The 18727-nt window shown below is 44.5% G+C and overlaps 1 protein-coding gene across 1 annotated transcript in view; it reads left to right on the top strand.

Annotated features, from left to right (window-relative positions):
• The window catches only part of CCDC88A (coiled-coil and HOOK domain protein 88A), an 888939-nt gene that overhangs the window by 275008 nt on the left and 595204 nt on the right, over nt 1-18727 (top strand). The window contains exon 6 of the mRNA XM_085612608.1: nt 6605-6688. Within this exon, the coding sequence (XP_085468734.1) occupies nt 6605-6688 (84 nt within the window). The remainder of the gene's footprint in view (nt 1-6604; nt 6689-18727) is intronic.

The following is an 18727-nucleotide window of genomic DNA, read 5'->3' as shown; positions in this document are numbered from 1 at the left end:
CCATCGGCCTACAAGTGCAGCATATCGCCCTCTAGCATCATGGATCACATCGTCCACCTCCAACGGGAGAGAGGCTCTAATCAAGATGCCCACCCTACGCGAGCCAGAAGTGAAACCAGAATGCACAACGAGACGATATCCCCGCCTATTCATAGCATGGCAAGAATTCCCAATTAGATGCGTTTCCTGCAGAAAGACAATATCTGGCGACAGCCGTTTAAAAAACTGCAGCACTACTCCACGTTTAATCCTATCCCCCAAGCCATTCACATTCCACGAGAGTACTCTCAATCCCCTACCCCCCATCCCAACCCCGCGCACAACTCCCCCCCCCCAGAGAACACGATCCCGACCACCAGTCGTATGGTGTGACGTTGCCTTGTAGAACATTCAAACATTCCCCAACTCCCCCCCTCCCCACCAACCTTCCCGTTACAACTCCCCCCACCCTGCACCCCTGCGGGAGCCCATGTAGCCCCCCCAACTTGCAGTGTGCCTGTCGCCCTAACATTAACTACGCAGCAAAAAGAAAACCCAGAGGAGGAAAGAGCCTCACTGAGCACCACCACAACCCCCGGGCATTGAAGGATAAGGCACTGAATAGAAACACCAAACCAAAATATGGAAGTGCATCACAATAGTCAGTCACCGGGAACCAAAAGTCTATTCCTGTCCAGCCAAGCCCACTCCGTTCCCTTCAGTCTGTCCCTCTCGACGTCGTTGCTGAGGCAGGGTATCGAGCCAATCTCCAACCTCCTCCGGCCGATCGAAGAAGTGCGTCCGCTCCTCGAACTCAACACGCAACCTGGCCGGAAAGAGCATCGCATATTTCAGGTCCATGTCTCTCAGTCGCCGTTTAACACCCATGAACTCCTGTCGCTGCTTTTGGACCAATTGTGTGAAGTCCGGGTAGAAACTTATATGAGTGTTCTCGAACTTCGTCGGCCCACTCACCCTCGAGGCCTGCAGTATAGCATCCCTGTCCCTGAAATGAAAAATTCTGGCAATGATGGGCCGTGGGGGAGCGCCCGGTTTAGGCTTACCACCCGCAACTCTATGGGCCCGCTCAACCGCAAAGAATTTACTCAAGCCTTTGGGTGCGAGATGGTTGATCACGAGGTCTTCCACGAAGAGGTCAGCCGCAGGGACCTCCGATTTCTCCGGCACCCCGATTATGCGCACATTATTCCGCCGAGCCCTACTTTCAAAATCCTCCAGTCGACGGACAGACAAAGCAGTGGACGTCCGCAGATTACGGACCTCAGCTTGCAGGTCAGACACGTCCGTTACCAGACTCGACGTCGTCAGACCCAAGGATTTGACCTTTTCATTCGTTTGTGAAAGGTCCGCTCTGACTAGTTTAACGTCGATCAAAACCGTGTCCAATTTATGGGCCAATGTATCGAATTGCTGGCCGACCGCCGCTTTCATCTCGTCGATGGCACCCATGACGTCATTCAATGTTAACTCCGTAGACGATCTCGGGCCATCCTTGGGTCTCTCCGGTGACTTATGCAGGCCACTAGGAGATTCTTTCGACTGGGTATAGCGGTCCATGTTGTTAGCTTGGGTATGAGCTCCCCGCCTAGTCGTCTTGGATTTTTGTTTATCTCCGTCCAATCTAGCCGCCATTGTCTGATGGTCGCCAAGGGTGTCGGCCACCTACACGATGAGCGATCCCCGGAGAGCCAATCTAGGGAGCCTCGGCGATCACGAAAGGTAGTCCAGGCTAGTGTCCAGGAGCAGGCAGGATACCCAATCGTCCCACTATAAATGTGTACTGACAATCCGGGGCCCCTCAGTCAGTTTCAGCGAGGAGACCCGAAACCGAAAGTGAAAGTATGGGGTGCGCACCGGCCTAAGTCCTGCATGCCGTTGTTGTTCACTTTCTGCCCGGGCACCATGCCAACTCGAGTCCGGGGCAAGGTCCGGAGTAGGCCGCCAACTTGGAATCGATGCTATTCCGGTTCCTGAAGTCCGATTTGAATTTGGACAACAGGTATCACCTCCACATAGGTTCGTCCGTAGAAGCCCGTCAATAGAATCAGGATAAATTCAGGATAGACGTGGGAAGTTGTGGCGGCCATCGGGAGCCCTGTGCCTACGCGGCCATCTTGGTTGCGCGCTTCCACTGCTTTTCTAAGGTGCTGTGGGATTCAAGCATGTGAATCTATGAGAGATTCCAATGCTGGAGAACTACAGATAAAGGATAATAACGTATTTTCTTCCTGCCTTTGCGCCTGACAGCTGTTGTATTACATTCATATATTATGTACCTCTTTGACACTATTTTAATGAACGCTTTTACTTCTATAGCCATCGTCAAGTTCTACAAGTACTGACAGTTTGCCGGTAGCATGCTGCCAGCTTGTCATTTCTTGGGTGGTAAAGCAGTCGACAGCACCAGTAAGGCCTGAGTGGTGGAGCTGCTATCCAGAGTGGATAGCCTGTTGGTCACCACAACATTCTGAACAAAAGGCTTGGGGAGTCTTATTATTGGTGCCTTTGCTTGTTCTTTAGCATAGTAGATAGTCTGATGGTGTTAGCTTTTGCTGCCATTATGTCGGAAGAGGACTATTTCTTGCAAACGTCCAGGGATTTGGTCAAAAATTGCATACTTAGATTTCATGAAATTTGTGAACAAACTTGACATTTGGGTTGTGCTAGAGGCATGGTCTTAGACAGCATGGCAGCTGGTGGGCTTCGAATGGCATCTAATTGCCAAGGATAGTTCCAGTAAAAGCAGAGACTCCGGTAGAATACAGTTGAGTGTGAATACTGCGAAAATAAAGTAGGTCAGAGTGAAAGATAGAAACTCAGAAAATAATGTTTTTGCCTCTGTAATAACAAATGTAAGTCAGATTCTAATTGCATGAAATCTATTCTTCCCACTGAAACAAACTTCAAATCTGTATGAACTGTATCTGGCAGATGGTATTCTGCCTCAAATCAGACAAGTGGAGGGGTCTGAAAATCACCAGTTCATCTTAAAGAGAAATTTGAATACAAAATAGGAGAGCTTAGACGTGAGCATGATTTTTCAAGAAAAAATAAGCTTACAACCTTCCATTTTCAAGCAGATATTTCATGCCCAGGTTAATAAAGGGATTCATAGCATTAATGAAAAAACAGGAGTTGGTATCAGCTTTTAGTACATAAAGCTACTCACTCAGGAATGCTAGCTAGTTGTGAATCAAATCCTCAGTACTGGTAAAGAGTGTTAGGAGTTGGAGTCCCCGAAAAGTATAGAAAAGTATAGAAAGTAATTGAAACCCTTAAAATTACAGCTGAATGCGGGACATGTGTGTAGAATCTAAATCCATTATGTTACGATAACATCAACCTCAAGAAACTGTGGGTTAAAGAAGCGAGGCAAGGCTTTTAAGAATGGCTCAAAGAAAATTACATCAGAGTTGACTAAAAAGAATTCTGACGCCTGAAACTAGAAAAACATGTTTGCTGGCATACCAAGAAGTCAGTGCAACTATGGGTTACTTCAGAACCAAAACACTGGGGGTGGATCAAAGAATCCCATGAAAACAATGTTGGCATGATCAAAAATGGAAGGAATTATGTGATGATCCAAGTTAAAATCATTTAGAAATACAATGAATCCACTGTTTGACTGTACTTTATGTAGATTTTCCCCTGGCATTTGAGACCATGATATGGGCCATACTGAGAGGAAATATGGAGAAGTTGAAAATAAATACTGTTCTGAAAAATAATTTAAAATACTGTACAAGAGCACAATACTGAACGTAAGAACAGAGCTGGAGGACCAATGAAGTGACGATTTAAAGAAATATGTTAAACAGGGCGGACTGCTAGCTCTAACATGATCAACCATAATACCTTATTGCAGCCTCTGAAGAATATAATAATAATAAATGGAGTGACAAGACCCACCTCACAAACTGAAAGTTTCTGTGCTTAAAACCAGAACCTCTTCAGCACTGTAGCGTCTTTTAGAAGCTGCAGGTAAGAGTTGTAAATAATGGAAGCAGATCGCTAATAAAAACAAATTAAAGATAATGATGGTGGGAATACCAAAAGAAAAACAAATAACTAAGATTTTAAAATTATTGTACAGTTCTTGGAAGGGATTAATCCCCCATTCTCTGGGGATTATCAATGGATAGTAAAGGTTACTGGACACCCTGTTGAGAACAAATGCTAAAGGATTAACAAAGGTGGAGATCCACATACATGACAAAGCTGTGGAGTGATAGCAAAAACATCAGTCAGGTTGAATATTTGGAGAAAAGTTCATGAAAACAGCAGGGATGTGGAGTTCCTATAGCCTGACACCCAGGATATATTGTTTGGGGTCAAGGGCAACAGGTTTTTATGTGTATTTTGTCATCCTTTGGCTGCCAATTTACTGTACCACAGTATGGATCAGGAAAGGGCACTGTCTGCAGTTACAGTAATAATTTTGCACATATATGACTCAAAAGGGCATTCTAACCCTGGAACTATTGCTTACCACTACCTCCAGCCCCAGTATGTAGATCTGCGGAAGCGTGACAACATAAGGGGATTGCAGGTATTCAATAACTACTATGGTATGAGCACTGGCATAATAAGAGAGGCTATATCAGAGCTCTTTTATAATGAGATTGCTGCCATAATTTGTGCTGCACTACATAGCACCAAAGGGGCAAGTGGATTTTGTTATAGGACAAGCAGATTTATGAAGCAACCTGCCCATAAACAAGTAGATATTTTATTAAATTCCACACCCCTGAAGTAGTTCCTATTGTTAGCTGACAGTGCACCAGAGTTATGCTAGAAGCGGACGATGTCTTCTTTTCTGTTGCTGAGAGGATTAGTTCATGCCCATCAACATTTGTGACCAAGTGGCATTCACCTCCGGAAAATGTGCTAAGAACCTGAATTGAGGAAGGAGGCATCTCAGGAAGAACATTTATATAGAAAAACATGCTGTTACGAGTTTTTAAACCAAGAGGGAAGAAAGAAAGTTCATGCAGATCTTCAATGAGGACCAAAACCCTCAGCCATTTATGATCTTAGTAGTACACTAGACAAAAGAACGATCTTCATTATGATGAGATCCTTATAACGTGATTCATATAAGACGGAGAAAGGCAATGGGTGAGAACCATGAGTGCCACATGTTTACAGAAAGAATCTTTACAATACGTTATGCTTATTTGCCCCTTTTACCTGGCACAGTAAAAGTAACACTTGAATAAATAAGCTGGCATTAGGAAAGGAAAGGTAAAGGTAATAACAATTCACTTCCTCCCGACTTTTCAATTCCAAGAGATCCCAGAGAGGGTGGTGGCAGGTTTCTGAAGAGAAACATTAAAGCATGGAGACACTGAGATAAGAGAAAGTAAAAGACACTGAATCAACCACGGTGGATGACAGCTTGGAACAACACAAGAAGAATGCAGGACCCTATAAAAGGGTATGAAGTGCTGTGAAACAGGATACAACCTTGAAATTGACGTTGGATGCATGTGGCCATTCGGAAATGATAGGCCATGAAGCTAACACAGGGCAAAAAAGCCATCTTGTGAGATAACAGGTGTAAGAATAATACTGTCTTTCTCATCTGTCACAATAAAAACATTGCAAATCGAGCATGAACTAAATACTCCTCCCCCCTGCCAGTGGCTGCTGGTCATGTTTTTTGCAGGCATGAGTCTCTGGATTCATCCTCTAGTAAAGATACAACTTTAGGTTTCTAGTTTTGTGCAGCCTGTTTGCTAGTGTTTTCTTTACCACCTTCAGCATTAGAAACTGTGAACTAGTTAGGAAGAAAGAAGTGGACGACAGGGTAAAGAATTGTTTCCCATGTGGCGATTCAGGTACTCTATGCCATGCCTCTGTGTGGCTGACAAGGGTTATGAACCTGAAACCGGTCCCAGGATCCTTGTCTCCGGTCCAGGGAAGACATGGCTTGGCAGTTCGGGCTGGACTGTTCCCATGAGGCACAGGGTCAGCCTGATTTGCATTTGGCCATGTATGAACTGGGGTGGTGGAGTGAGCTAAAGAATGATGATGGATTAAACCCAGGTCAGTTGACTGGGGGTGAGTGTTTGATTTGCTCAAACGCTCCGTCCATCATCCCCGTTGGTATCGCTATGCCTCTGTCATAAGCATGCGTTGTGCTACAAACATGCACATTGAAAAAACGTATGATATCTGTAATCAGTGATGCAGAGATAAGGGGTGGAGCTAATGTATAGAAATGGAGGCTCACACATTGTGGGGATCCACATTTTTTTTAAGTCATCACATTCTTTGTTTGAATCTTTCTTTTCCTGCTGAAGCCAATACCCAGTTAGTTGTAAAGGAGGTAGAGAAAGGATAAAGAGCACCATAATCACATAGCAATTGTAATGAAATAGCACTTTTGCCTGTTTTTATCTTTGTGACATGAAAGGCTGAGACTGTATGGGTTTGATGAAACTGATATGAAATGGTTATGGTTTGATTCATAGTGTAAAGTAGTGACAAAGTGATCGTTGATATTCCCATGTTCCATAGTTTGTTCCATAATAGCTATTATATTGAATGGACATTTAGGAGACCTTGTAATAATACATTTTGCTCCCTATTTTAATTTCAGTGTGAGAAAAAAGAAGAATTTATTGAAAGAATCCAAGGTTTAGATTTTGATACCAAGGCTGCTGTTGCAGCACACATTCAAGAGGTATGTGGTTCATATATTTATTTCTTTGAAATGTTATTTTTGATCACGTTAGGCTGAAGGTTCAGTTTTGGAAGCACTGTGCAAATGATTTATATTTCAACAAAATATCACTGTAAAACAACAAAAAGATGAAAACGCAAAATTTAAAAGAGTGAAAATAAATGTTGTAATGGGTAAATTGGCATATCATCAGCTCTGCAAATCAGTAATTTTATTTTGTGAATCTGTAGAATATTGAAAAACAAAAGGGCCGGGTGTCATTCCTTTCTCCATCACTCATTAGCTGTTTTCTACTTTACCTATTTAAAGAGTTGAAATATGACATTAAAATAAAACATTCTTAAGAAGCGAGTTGAGAGACATTAATTACACTAGGGTGTTTGGGAGTAGATATCTGAATGATGTTAGTGTGCACAGAGAGTCAGTTACAAATGCAAGTAAACTCACTATGTTCGTTGCTACCCAGGTCCGGTCTACATGGACCTACCTGACAGAATAGAAGTTTTATACAACACATTTACCTTTCTTTGAATTTATATTTTGATTTATAAAGCATGCAAATACTGGAACCAGGGGTTTCCTGACACCAAAGAACTGTGCTTCAGCAGAGCTATTAGGAGAATAAATGAGTTTTGATAAGTTCAGTCGAAATGAGAGGACTCTTTTCTGTATATATAGCCGGTGGAAGAGTACACCGCAGAGAAAAAATGGCTACCACGGCAAGCTTTCTTGAATTTTGAAACATTGATGAGATGCTGAGTACTGGAGTAGGGACATTGTCCTCGAGTTTAGAAAGGAAAGAGAGAATCCAGGTAGCTGACAGGAGGCAAGTTGTATAACATCTTATGACACAAACAGAGGGCATTGAAAAGACACTGTTTGCCTATGGGGATCGAGGGAAAGGTAGAAAGATGGACAGTACCACTTACTTTCCTGCTTTACCCTAGGATAAGGCAGGTTGCCACATTTTGAGTAAGCTGCAGCTTGTAAAGAAGTTATCTAGGCAGACCTATGTCCAAAGCATTAAAATAATTTAACGTATAGATGATCAGTGCTTGAACTCCTAGAGGAGCTGGGGAGTAGTGGTAGGATTTCCTTAACCACCTTCATTATAAAGAAGTAGGATTGTGAGAGTTTATTAATATGAGCTGAAAAGGTTAAGGGTCAAATGTTATGTCAAGGTTCCGAGCAGTTGAAGAGGGGATTAGAGCACTGCCACAGGCCACCAACTGGAGGACCAGATTTGCCATATGCAAGAACCTCCGCCTTATTAGCATATAGCCAGTGAGAATCTGAAGACATCTTGTTGGTTCTGCAGAAGCATAAAAGCAAAGGCAGACAGAACAGATAAGGGTAGCCAGGGGTAACATAGTTGTCAAAGAGTGGGGAATCAGGGGGGTCAACGAGGAGCTTAATGTGTTTAAAATCAGAATGGAAATAAGTCATTGACACAGCTTGAGAACATTCTTGTAGAAAGGATGAGAGGCAGTTGTATACCGTGCCTTTGATGCCGAAAGTGTCAAGTCTGTTTGGCATGATATCAAGAGAAATGGTATTGAAAGCTGCTAAAAGGTCTAAGGGAATAAGAGCAGCTGATCCATCATAGTCTAAGATCAACCTGATGTCATTGATTGCTGCAATCAGTACAGTCTCTGTACTGAAATTAGGGTGGAAACCAGACAGGTCATGACCCTCAAAACTCTTAGACAGTTGTTGGTTTGTCAGCTTTCAGAACTGTTTGATGTCAGTGGTAGCAGCAAGATGGGCCTATAATTAGACAAGACTGAGGGGTGAATCAAAGGCTTTTTTTTTTTTTTTAAGGGGGAATAAAGCGCTTTTTTTGAGTAAGAAGGTACCTTGCCAGAGTTGAGTTAAGTATTGTAGAGCAAGATCACTAATCGAGCAAGAGACGAGGCAACTGCTTTAGTGATCTTTACAGGGCAAGGATCCAAGGAAGAACCAGATGAAGTTGCAATAAGAGTCGAAAGAACATCATCAATGGTTACAGAATCCAAGAATAACCAGACAGAAGCTGAAATGTGTGAAGAAAGAGTAGAAATGGACAGGGATGATGCACAATTGAAAGTCAAATCCGAGCAAAATGAGCTGAATAACATTATAATTGTATTTTGAAAGAAATCAGAAAGATCTGAGCACAGCAGTTGGGTAAGGATAACTGTAGAAAAATTGCATCAGGATGAGCAAGCATGCAATACATTGAGAAGATCTTTTTAGTCTTTAGAAGAATTTTTGTTGGGTGTTTTGCACTCATGATAATACTTGGCTCTAGTAGTCCGGACCAATCTTTTATAAAGGCTGAGCTCCTGTTTGTGAAGGACTTTGGAATCTAGGTTGTTGGTTGATCTCCACCGCCTTTCTAGTTTCTTGCAGTGTCTCTTGGCCTCTAAAAGTTCTTCTGAATACTGTGGGGCAGAGTGATGTATTCTGAAAGAGGTTCTGATTTCACATGGAATAATAGAATCAATTGCTTTTGTGACCCAGCTACTGTAGCCAGAGAGGGAATTTAAATCTGAAAAGGGGAATGGGAACTGTACTTTCAGAAGTAGAGGAGGGTTCGGAAACCTTGATTATATTATATCCGCCTTTAAACCAAGGCCGATATAGTATAGAGACTTGAGGATTGGAAGTGGATCTTGACTGAGAAGGACAAAGACTGTGAAAGAATTTATAGCTTTATGATTAGACCAAGGCCACATATATGAACCATTTTTGTGGTCGCAAACAGGTTGATTAGCAGAATCAGCCCGTTTGCGGCCGCAAGAATTCCTTTTAGCATGTGCAAAGTGCAAATAGTGATACAGTAACTTGTCACCGAATAGCAATTTGGGTTTTGTGATTCGATATTAGGGAGAGATGCGTTTAGGGCGTCTCTTCCTAACACCGAATTGCAGTGGTATGTGTGAAACGTTTGCGACAGAAACTAGGCCGCAAAAAACATTTGCAAATTATATATATAACAAATGTAAAAAAAAAAAATATTTTTAAAATTAATTATATACTACATTAACTGAAATAATACAAAAAATATTAGATAGCAGAGGGAATAAAATTACTATTCCAACTCCAAACAGTGCAACAGTAGGGAAAGTGTTGGATAGCGTAAGGATAAAACTTACTATTCCAATTCCAAACAGTGGAACAGTAGGGAAAGTGTTGGATAGTGTAGGGGTAAAAATTACTATTCCCACTCCAGGGAGTGCAACAGTAGGGAAAGTGTTGGATAGCGTTGGGGTAAAAATTACTACTCCCACCCCAGTGAGTGCACCAGTAGGGAAAGTGTTGGATAGCGTAGGGGTTAAAATTACTATTCCCACTCCAGTGAGTGCAACTGTAGGGAAAGTGTTGGATAGCGTAGGGGTAAAAATTACTATTCCCACTCCAGTGAGTGCAACAGTAGGGAAAGTGTTGGATAGCGCAGGGGTAAAAATTACTATTCCCACTCCAGTGAGTGCAACAGTAGGGAAAGTGTTGGATAGCGTACGGGTAAAATAAATAACATGTTAATAATTAATTAACAAAAAATTTATAATAAAGACCAATACAATTAAATTAATATTTACTTAAATAACATTAAATTACTTCCTACCCTATGCCTCCATAAACACACAACCCGCTACACATAAAAAATAACACAATTAATTTAATAATCAATTAATACAAATGAATTACCAATTAATAATACATTTACAATAAATTAATTAACACTAACAATAAATACAAAATAATCATTAATTATAATTAATATAATGATAAATTAATCAATTAATACAAATTAATTAAACAATAAATAATTATTTAACAATACATTAATAATCAATAACAATAAATAAAAACATATTAATTAATTAAATATAATAAAATTACTTCCCACCCTATTCCCCTATAAACCCACAACACGCTACACATAAAAAATAACATAATGTAATTATCATTTAATCAATTAATACAAATTATTTACCAATTAATAATTATTTAACAATAAATTAACAATAACATTAAATGAAAAATATTAATACATTAATTATAATTAATATAATGATAAATTAATAAAAATTGATTAACATCTAATAAATAATTAACAATAAATTGATAATCAATCACAATAAATAAAAGCATATCAATTAATTAATTATAATTAAATTACTTCCCACCCTACTCCCCTATAAACCCATAACTGATACTAAAACACAAAATTTACATAAAAAATGTACGAACTTCTAAACATTTAATACATATATTTAAAAATAATAAAAATACATTACAAAAAATGTTAAACATACATATAAAATACATACTAAAATACATAACACTAATATAAATATTGATATAATTAATAAAGATATTTTTGATTACTTCAATATTACTTACTTCGATATTACTTACTTCGATATAAAAGAAAACAATATTACTTACCTTAAGGTCGATATTCTGGTCACTGATATTCTTGACACCGATATTCTGTCCCTACGATATAAAAAAATCGATATTAGTATAAGTCGATATAAAAAAGTCGATATTTTGACTGCTCACCGTCCAGTTTAAAAAGGGAAGTTATCTCACAGTTTGATCCGTACCTCATGCTAGCAGTCACCTCAAGACCAGTTAGTATAGTCAAAAGCATAGCTTAGCTTCATAAAGTCGAGATACATTTTATCCTGTGTAGCTTTTGTATATTTATTGATCGGGAGGTAGCGGTTGAGGCATTGGTCTATGGACCAAGGCCAGCACAAAGCTCAAAGTGGAGGTCAGAGAGAATGTATTCTCGTGAGCCCAGGCCTCAAGGTAAGCCAAGAGGATCCGCCCATTATCTTCACCATTGAATCAATGAGTGAAATCGATCGATAGCAGTTAGGGTCCCCTTTTGTGCCTTTTTTGAAAATCAGCACTATAATTGAATGGGTGCAGGATTTTGGCGAGCCCATCTTGGCTGCACTATTTAGCACATTGGTAATAAGAGGGGCCAAAGTAGGATATTGTGCCTGAATAAGTACCCTGGAACCCCACTGGGTTCTGTCACCATCCCTCTTAAGCATGCATTAAGCGAGTACCAAGTCAGAGAGCTCAAAGTTGAAAAAACAGAGCAATGACTAGCATAAATATCTAATGGAATTAATGAGTATATCCCTGTTTGATAGAATTGATAAAAAACTGGAGACTGACCTCTTGCCAAAAAGCACGATTGTTCCTGCAAAACAAAAAGAACCAACATAATCAAGGAATTCCACTCATCCCCTCTGATGCTCTTTTTCTTAGCAATCAGTGCTGTTTTGTAGGCCAGTCTACAAGAGCACCTATACACCATATTTCTAGGTATGGCTTTCAGTGCAGACAAGGTCACGAAGAGCCTTGGCACAATTTGAGTCAAACCACCTAACCAACGACACTCTGTGCTGACGCAAAGGGGTGGTCAGGAGATACATGATTTTCCCTCGGAGTGCGCCAGATGAACTGATGATCACATCTGCCTCCATGTTATCAGTCAAACATTTAGGCACCTCTAAAGGACTTAAATTAGCAACAAACAAAAAACAAACTTATAAACCACTTACCATTTTATCAAAATACACTTGTCTTTTTTCTGCCACTAAAAGGGGTGTATGTTAGACAAGTTGAACAATCTGGGTACACCTATGAAAGAAGATTGAAAAGAGATTATGGTCACTGAAGATATTATCTACTACAGTCCTAAAAACGACCCATTAGATCTTTGGAAACAAGCATAAAATTGACAATGCTAGAAGTTCTTCTACTGATATTAATTGAACCATGGGCAAGGCAATTTAATGAGGAATCAGCAGCAAACACAAAACAATGCTTAGCAATGCTTAACTTAACAGATGCCTGAATCTCAACGCTGAGAAAACAGAAGTCCTCATTCTGGGAACCACCCCCTCGGCATGGGACAACACCTGGTGGCCAGCCGCCCTCGGAAGCCCACCTACCCCCACAGACGACTCCAAAAACCTCGGCATCGTACTCAATGCATCACTCACCATGAACCGACGCATTCACCTCCATCTGCTTCAATACACTCCGCATCCTCCGCAAAACCTTCAAATGGATCCCCCCTGAGTCAAGAAAGACGGTCACCCACGCATTATCACCAGCAGACTGGACTACGACTACGGAAACGCCCTCCACGCCCTCCACGCCGGCATCAACAAATCCCTACTCCACAGACTACAGACAATACAGAACACCGCCGCCAGACTTGTCCTAGGCATCCCCTGGCACTAACACACCAGCCAACACCTACGTAGACTCCACTGGCTCCCCGTGGAGAAAAGAGTCACCTTCAAGATCCTCACACACGCCTACAAATGCCTACACAACATCGGCCCAAAATACCACAATGACAGAATCAACTTCCACGTACCCAAAAGAAACCTCCGATCCACCAACCTTGCGCTGTCCGAATCCCAGCGCATCCACAGAGTGAGAGCAGGCGGAAGATCCTTCTCCCACATTGCAGCCAAGACGTGGAACGAGCTACCAACAGACATCAGGCGCGCTCCCTCCCTGAACACCTTCAGAAAAACCCTCAAGACCTGGGCCTTCGGCTAAGCAGATCTGCAAATCTTCCCCCCCCCCCCCCCACCCCCCCCACGCTTACAATCCCCTGATTGAACTAGTTGCCGATTTAAAGCATCGCTCTGAGTCATATGTTTAAAGTGGATCAAGACATAGCCTTGGGTGTATAAATAACCACTTGAGCTGTTGTATGAAAATTGTCATTCATTAACATAAAGGAGACTATTAGCCAGTGAGGATTCAAGCTACTGGAATCTTTAATAGAGTTTGTGATTGATAGTGTCACAGATAGAGATTTAGGGCATCATTTAGAACTTGGTGATTGGCCCGTCCTCCATCAGGGCGATGGAGTAAATTACTCCGTCTCCCTGATGGAGGTGCTCACCGCCAAATATTGAGATGTATGTCAGCCTGGGGGACACTTCATACATTGACAGAAACTGCCATGCATCGTAACTTTGCCAGACAGTTTCGTCAAACATGACGGAGCAGTTAGGCAAAGTAAAAAAAAAAAAAAAAGGACAAAAAGAAAATCTCATAGCGGAATTTCATTTTTGAAAAAAAAAAAACAATGCCCCCCATGCATGAGAGTTTCCTTCCATGGCAAGGGGGGCATTGAGCACTTTACCACCAGGTTTTTCCAGGCAGTGACAGGCATTGAAAAATGGGTATATGTCCACCCATCTAAATTAGGTGGGCAGACATATAGTCAAATTTGTGACAGTCCTTTCTCCTTCGGGCCATCAGAGAAGTCTCCGCTGTCATCAAAGATTTAAATGCGGGTGAACCATAGTCCTGGCAGGTAGGGAACTCTGTTGCTGTTGTGACAGCACTCTCTCACCGCCAAGAATTAAATCAGTCCTTTTGTTTCTTTCACAGATCCGGGAGCAAATCGTGACACTATGGTGCCGATTCCGATCCGGGTCTGAAAGCACTCCGACCGAGTCGGATCCGGAGTGTTTTCCGACTGAGCCGGACCCCTACAGTCCGACGGAGCGAGTACGATGCACACGTATGCTGTCGGACTCGGTTCGTTGGGACTCCCATAGAAGTCAATGGAAGCCAGTTGTACGACGCGTACATGTGCTCTCATTGACTGAATGGGTATTCTGATGGATACATCTGCCAGTGGATTCCTCACCTTGTGAATATCCCTTGCGCCAGCAACATTCGGAAACTTTTGTAGCAGTCCACGCCGATGAGGCCGAAGACGACGTCACAGAGACACGGCTCCGCTCGCGACTCCGCTGACGTCACCGGCTCCATAAGAGGACCTCGTCGGCGTGATGACGTCAGTTCCCTTTTTTCCGCGCCGTCGAAGCCAACGGATTTCGGGAATCGCTGTTGTTAGCGTCGTTGATACTTTGTGTATTTTCATTGCTGTTTCCTGTCTTCTTTGAAGATGTCATCGAGGAAGTCTGGATTTAAGCCTTGCCGGGAGTGTGGCAAGCATATGTCCATCACTGACCCACATGAGGACTGTGTGTGGTGTTTATCCTCGGACCACGATGTGGATGGTTGTACCAGCTGCCGTAAAATGAGCTCAAAGGCTTTGAAAGAACGGGAGGCAAAACTTTTTATTGCCAGGATGAAGAAGGAGAAGAGAGGGAGGAGGAAAACAAGATCGAGGTCTCGATCGAAGTCGAGGTCGGCTTCGAGGTCGACGTCGGGGCATGCTTCGAGAGCTAAGAAGCACAAGAAAAAGAGAAGGCATTCCTCTCGGCGTCATTCTGACAAGAGTACGGCGCCGAAGTCGAAGTCACCTGATCGGCGTCGAAGGGACTCCGTCTCTCCTTCTCCTGTGCCGGGTTCACCAGCTGGTCCTTCATCTCCAGTGGTCCCTTTGTCTCCGGCTTCGCCAGTTCCAGTCCGGACTCCGACGCCGGTCTCATCCCCGGCTCCGGCTCCGGCTCCATCTCCGGCCCCGGAAGAGCTTCAAGTCCCGGGTGAGCCTGCGACGCCGTTGAATCCACCGTCGGCGCCGGTTGGCCCGAGTCCGGTGGGGCCTGACCAGTATCCTGCCTTTCCTGGGCCAGGTCAGGATCCTTCGCATTATTTAAATGCGATGTATGGGGTATTTGCTCGTGCCATGTATGCCCCTGGTGCACCTACGGGTCCGATGGGTCCTTTGGCCTTTAACTTGGGAGTGCCGCAGGTGTATCCTCAGGCTCCTTTCTACCCATTTTATCCGGCGACGCCGTCTTGGAATCCTCCGGCTCCGAGAACGTCGACGCCGCTTCCATCCTCGCCGGCTCCGGCTCGACCTCGTTCGACGCCGAAGGCTCCGCTGGATCCACGTTCGACGCCGATGGCTCCACTGGCACCGGCGCCGTCGGAGTCGATTACGGCGCCGCCGAGGATTCGAATTCGCTCCAGGAGGGAGACTCAGAGGATTATTGAGGAGCAGAGATACCTTCAAGAGGAGGCGGAGGATGGAGAATTGGTAGAGTCGGATGAGGCTTTTGACCTTTCTCCTGAGTGGGAGATTACTCCGCCATCTGATGAGCCATCCAAGGATGTCGCACCCTACCATGCAGTCATGAGGAGAGCTGCGGAGTTGCTTGATCTCCAGCTTCCAACAACGGAGTTTAAGTCAAACATCTTGACTGAAGTCTTGCATTCTCCCACAGCGGTGTCAGAGCCTTTGCTTCCATTTAATGAGGCCATTGTGGAGCCTGTATTGGAGGTGTGGCGCAAACCTTTTTCTGCTCCTGCGGTTTCAAAGACGATCGCAAGGAGATACAGAGTGGCCCCAGGAGATCCTGAATTTTTGTCGTCCCATCCGTCACCAGAGAGTCTGGTGATTCAAGCGGCTTGTTCTGGGAAGTCTAAAGGTGCTTTTCCACAGGTCCCTGGGGACAGAGAGGCAAAAAGGCTAGATCAATCGGCAAAGAAGGTGTTTTCATCAGCCACCATGGCTTTGAAGTCGACTAACGCCACATGTCTCTTGGGACACTATGTTCACGCGCTGATGGACTCGGCTAAGAAACTGGCGCCGAAATTGCCTGAGGACGATAGATCTGGTTTTAACGACATCTTGGCTGATGCTCAGGCGGCTGCGCGGCAGGTGATTCAGAGTGGTCTGGACACTGCTGATTCTGTGGCAAGAGTCATGGGGTCGGCTGTTGCGACCAGGAGGAGTGCTTGGTTGAGAACATCGGAGTTTTCTCAAGATGTACAGTCGACCCTACTGGATCTTCCGTTTGATGGGTCTGGCCTATTTGGGAAAAAGGCAGATGCTGCTCTGGAAAGATTCAAGGAGAGCAAGGCAACTGCTAAATCTTTGGGACTCCAGTCTCAGTCGCGAGGGTCTTTTAAGAGGTACAGGGGTTTTGGAAGATCATCCTTTCGTACCTATAGACAGACTCAGCAGCAGCAGCAGCAGCAAAGTTCCTCGTCCAGAGGTTACAGAGGAAGAATCAGGGGTCGCTCACGTGGCCGTCAACTCTCCTCCTCCTCTTCCTCTTCCTCAGCCCCTCCCACCACCGCAAAACAGCCCTAGATCCGACATTCCGGATCATGTTGGTCCTGTGGGGGGCCGGCTTACCCATTTTCTACAAGATTGGGAATCTGTAACTACAGATCTCTGGGTTCTAGATCTTGTAGAAAATGGGTACGCCCTTCCCTTTCGGGAATTCCCTCCAAATTACCCTCCTTGCCAAGGGGTTTGTTCGGAGGACCACCGTCTTCTCCTGCAGGAGGAAGTCCTGAAGTTGTTTCAGAAAGGCGCGATAGAGGTGGTCCCGGAGCAGGAGAGGGGTCAGGGATGCTACTCCCGGTATTTCCTGATCCCGAAAAAGGACGGCAGATTGCGTCCGATATTAGACCTCAGAATCCTGAACTTTTACCTGAAACAGGAAAAGTTCAAGATGCTCCCCCTTGCTCAGGTTCTTCAGGCGCTGAATCAGGAGGACTGGATGGTGTCGCTTGACTTGCAGGATGCGTATTTTCACATCCCCATTCTGAAGTCGCACAGGAAGTATCTCCGTTTCACGGTAGGGTCGCAACATTATCAGTTTGCGGTCCTCCCGTTTGGTCTTACTTCGGCACCTCGAGTCTTCACGAAGGTGATGGCAGTGGTGGCAGCCCATCTCAGAAGATCGGGAATTTCGGTTTTCCCTTATTTGGACGACTGGCTGATCAAGGCGGAGTCGTCGGAGAAGGTGCTGTGTCATCTGCAGGATACAACTCGGCTGTTGTACAGATTGGGTTTTTCGATCAACGTGCCCAAATCTCACCTGGTGCCCTCTCAGCGCAACCTGTTCATAGGTGCGGTACTGGACACTACTGTGTGTCGAGCATTCCCTCCTCCTCAAAGGATTCTTGACATACAGGAAATGATTCCTTTGTTTTACAGCGGAGCGGTTGTTCCAGTTCTGAAGGTCCTTCGCCTGCTCGGTCTGTTCGCCTCCTGCATACTGTTGGTCAACCATGCACGCTGGCACATGAGGGCGCTCCAGTGGTGCCTCCGCAAGCAGTGGTATCAGCACAAGGGAGATCTCAGGGAGTCTGTGAGGATCTCCAGAGAAGCTGCAGCGGATCTATTTTGGTGGAGCGTGGAGGGCAATCTGTCCCAAGGAAAGCCCTTCCATATACCTCCATCGGTGGCCACGGTGATAACGGATGCATCCACCTTAGGGTGGGGTGCTCATCTGGGGGATCTGGAGATCAAGGGTCTTTGGTCTCCAGAGGAAAGGTTGCTTCACATCAACCTTCTGGAGTTACGGGCGATACGTTTGGCGCTCAAGGCCTTCCTCCCTTCCCTTCGCGGTCAGTCTGTTCAAGTCCTGACGGACAACACGACCGCGATGTGGTATATAAACAAACAGGGAGGAGTGGGGTCTCTTTGTCTCTGCAGAGAGGCCCTGCGTCTATGGTCCTGGGCTCAGGACCATCGGATTTGTCTGATGGCAAATCATCTGGCCGGAGTTCTGAACGTGCGTGCGGACAGTCTCAGTCGGCAGTTCTCTGCCGATCACGAGTGGAGGCTTCATCCAGAGGTGGTTCGTCACGTCTTTCGGACGTGGGGGACTCCTCGTGTGGATCTATTCGCCACTCACGAGAACGCTCACTGCCCGTCTTTCTGCAGTCTCCAGTATCCGTTGCAGGGAGCGTTGGGGGACGCGTTCCAGTTGAGTTGGGGCTCACGACTCCTTTACGCGTTTCCTCCCATACCCTTGATTCCTCGGGTTCTGAGGAAGATTCGCCAAGACCGGGCCCAAGTTATATTGATCACCCCGGATTGGCCAAGAAGGGTGTGGTACACAGATCTTCTCCACCTCTCCTCGTGCCCTCCGCTCCGTCTCCCTCTGAGGGCAGACCTCCTCTCGCAGTCGGAGGGGCAGGTTCTACACCCCCACCTCCAGAGCTTACACCTTCATGCCTGGAGATTGAACGGGGCAACCTGAATTCTTTCTCTCTCCCGCCAGATGTGGTGGATGTTATTTTATCGGCCAGGCGACACTCCACCAAGTCCATTTACTCCTA

The sequence above is a fragment of the Triturus cristatus genome, chromosome 6 (genome assembly GCF_964204655.1).
Source record: "Triturus cristatus chromosome 6, aTriCri1.1, whole genome shotgun sequence".
Taxonomy (NCBI): Eukaryota; Metazoa; Chordata; class Amphibia; order Caudata; family Salamandridae; genus Triturus; species Triturus cristatus.
Note: the sequence above shows the minus strand (reverse complement) of the source record. Positions and strands in the feature narration are given on the sequence as shown.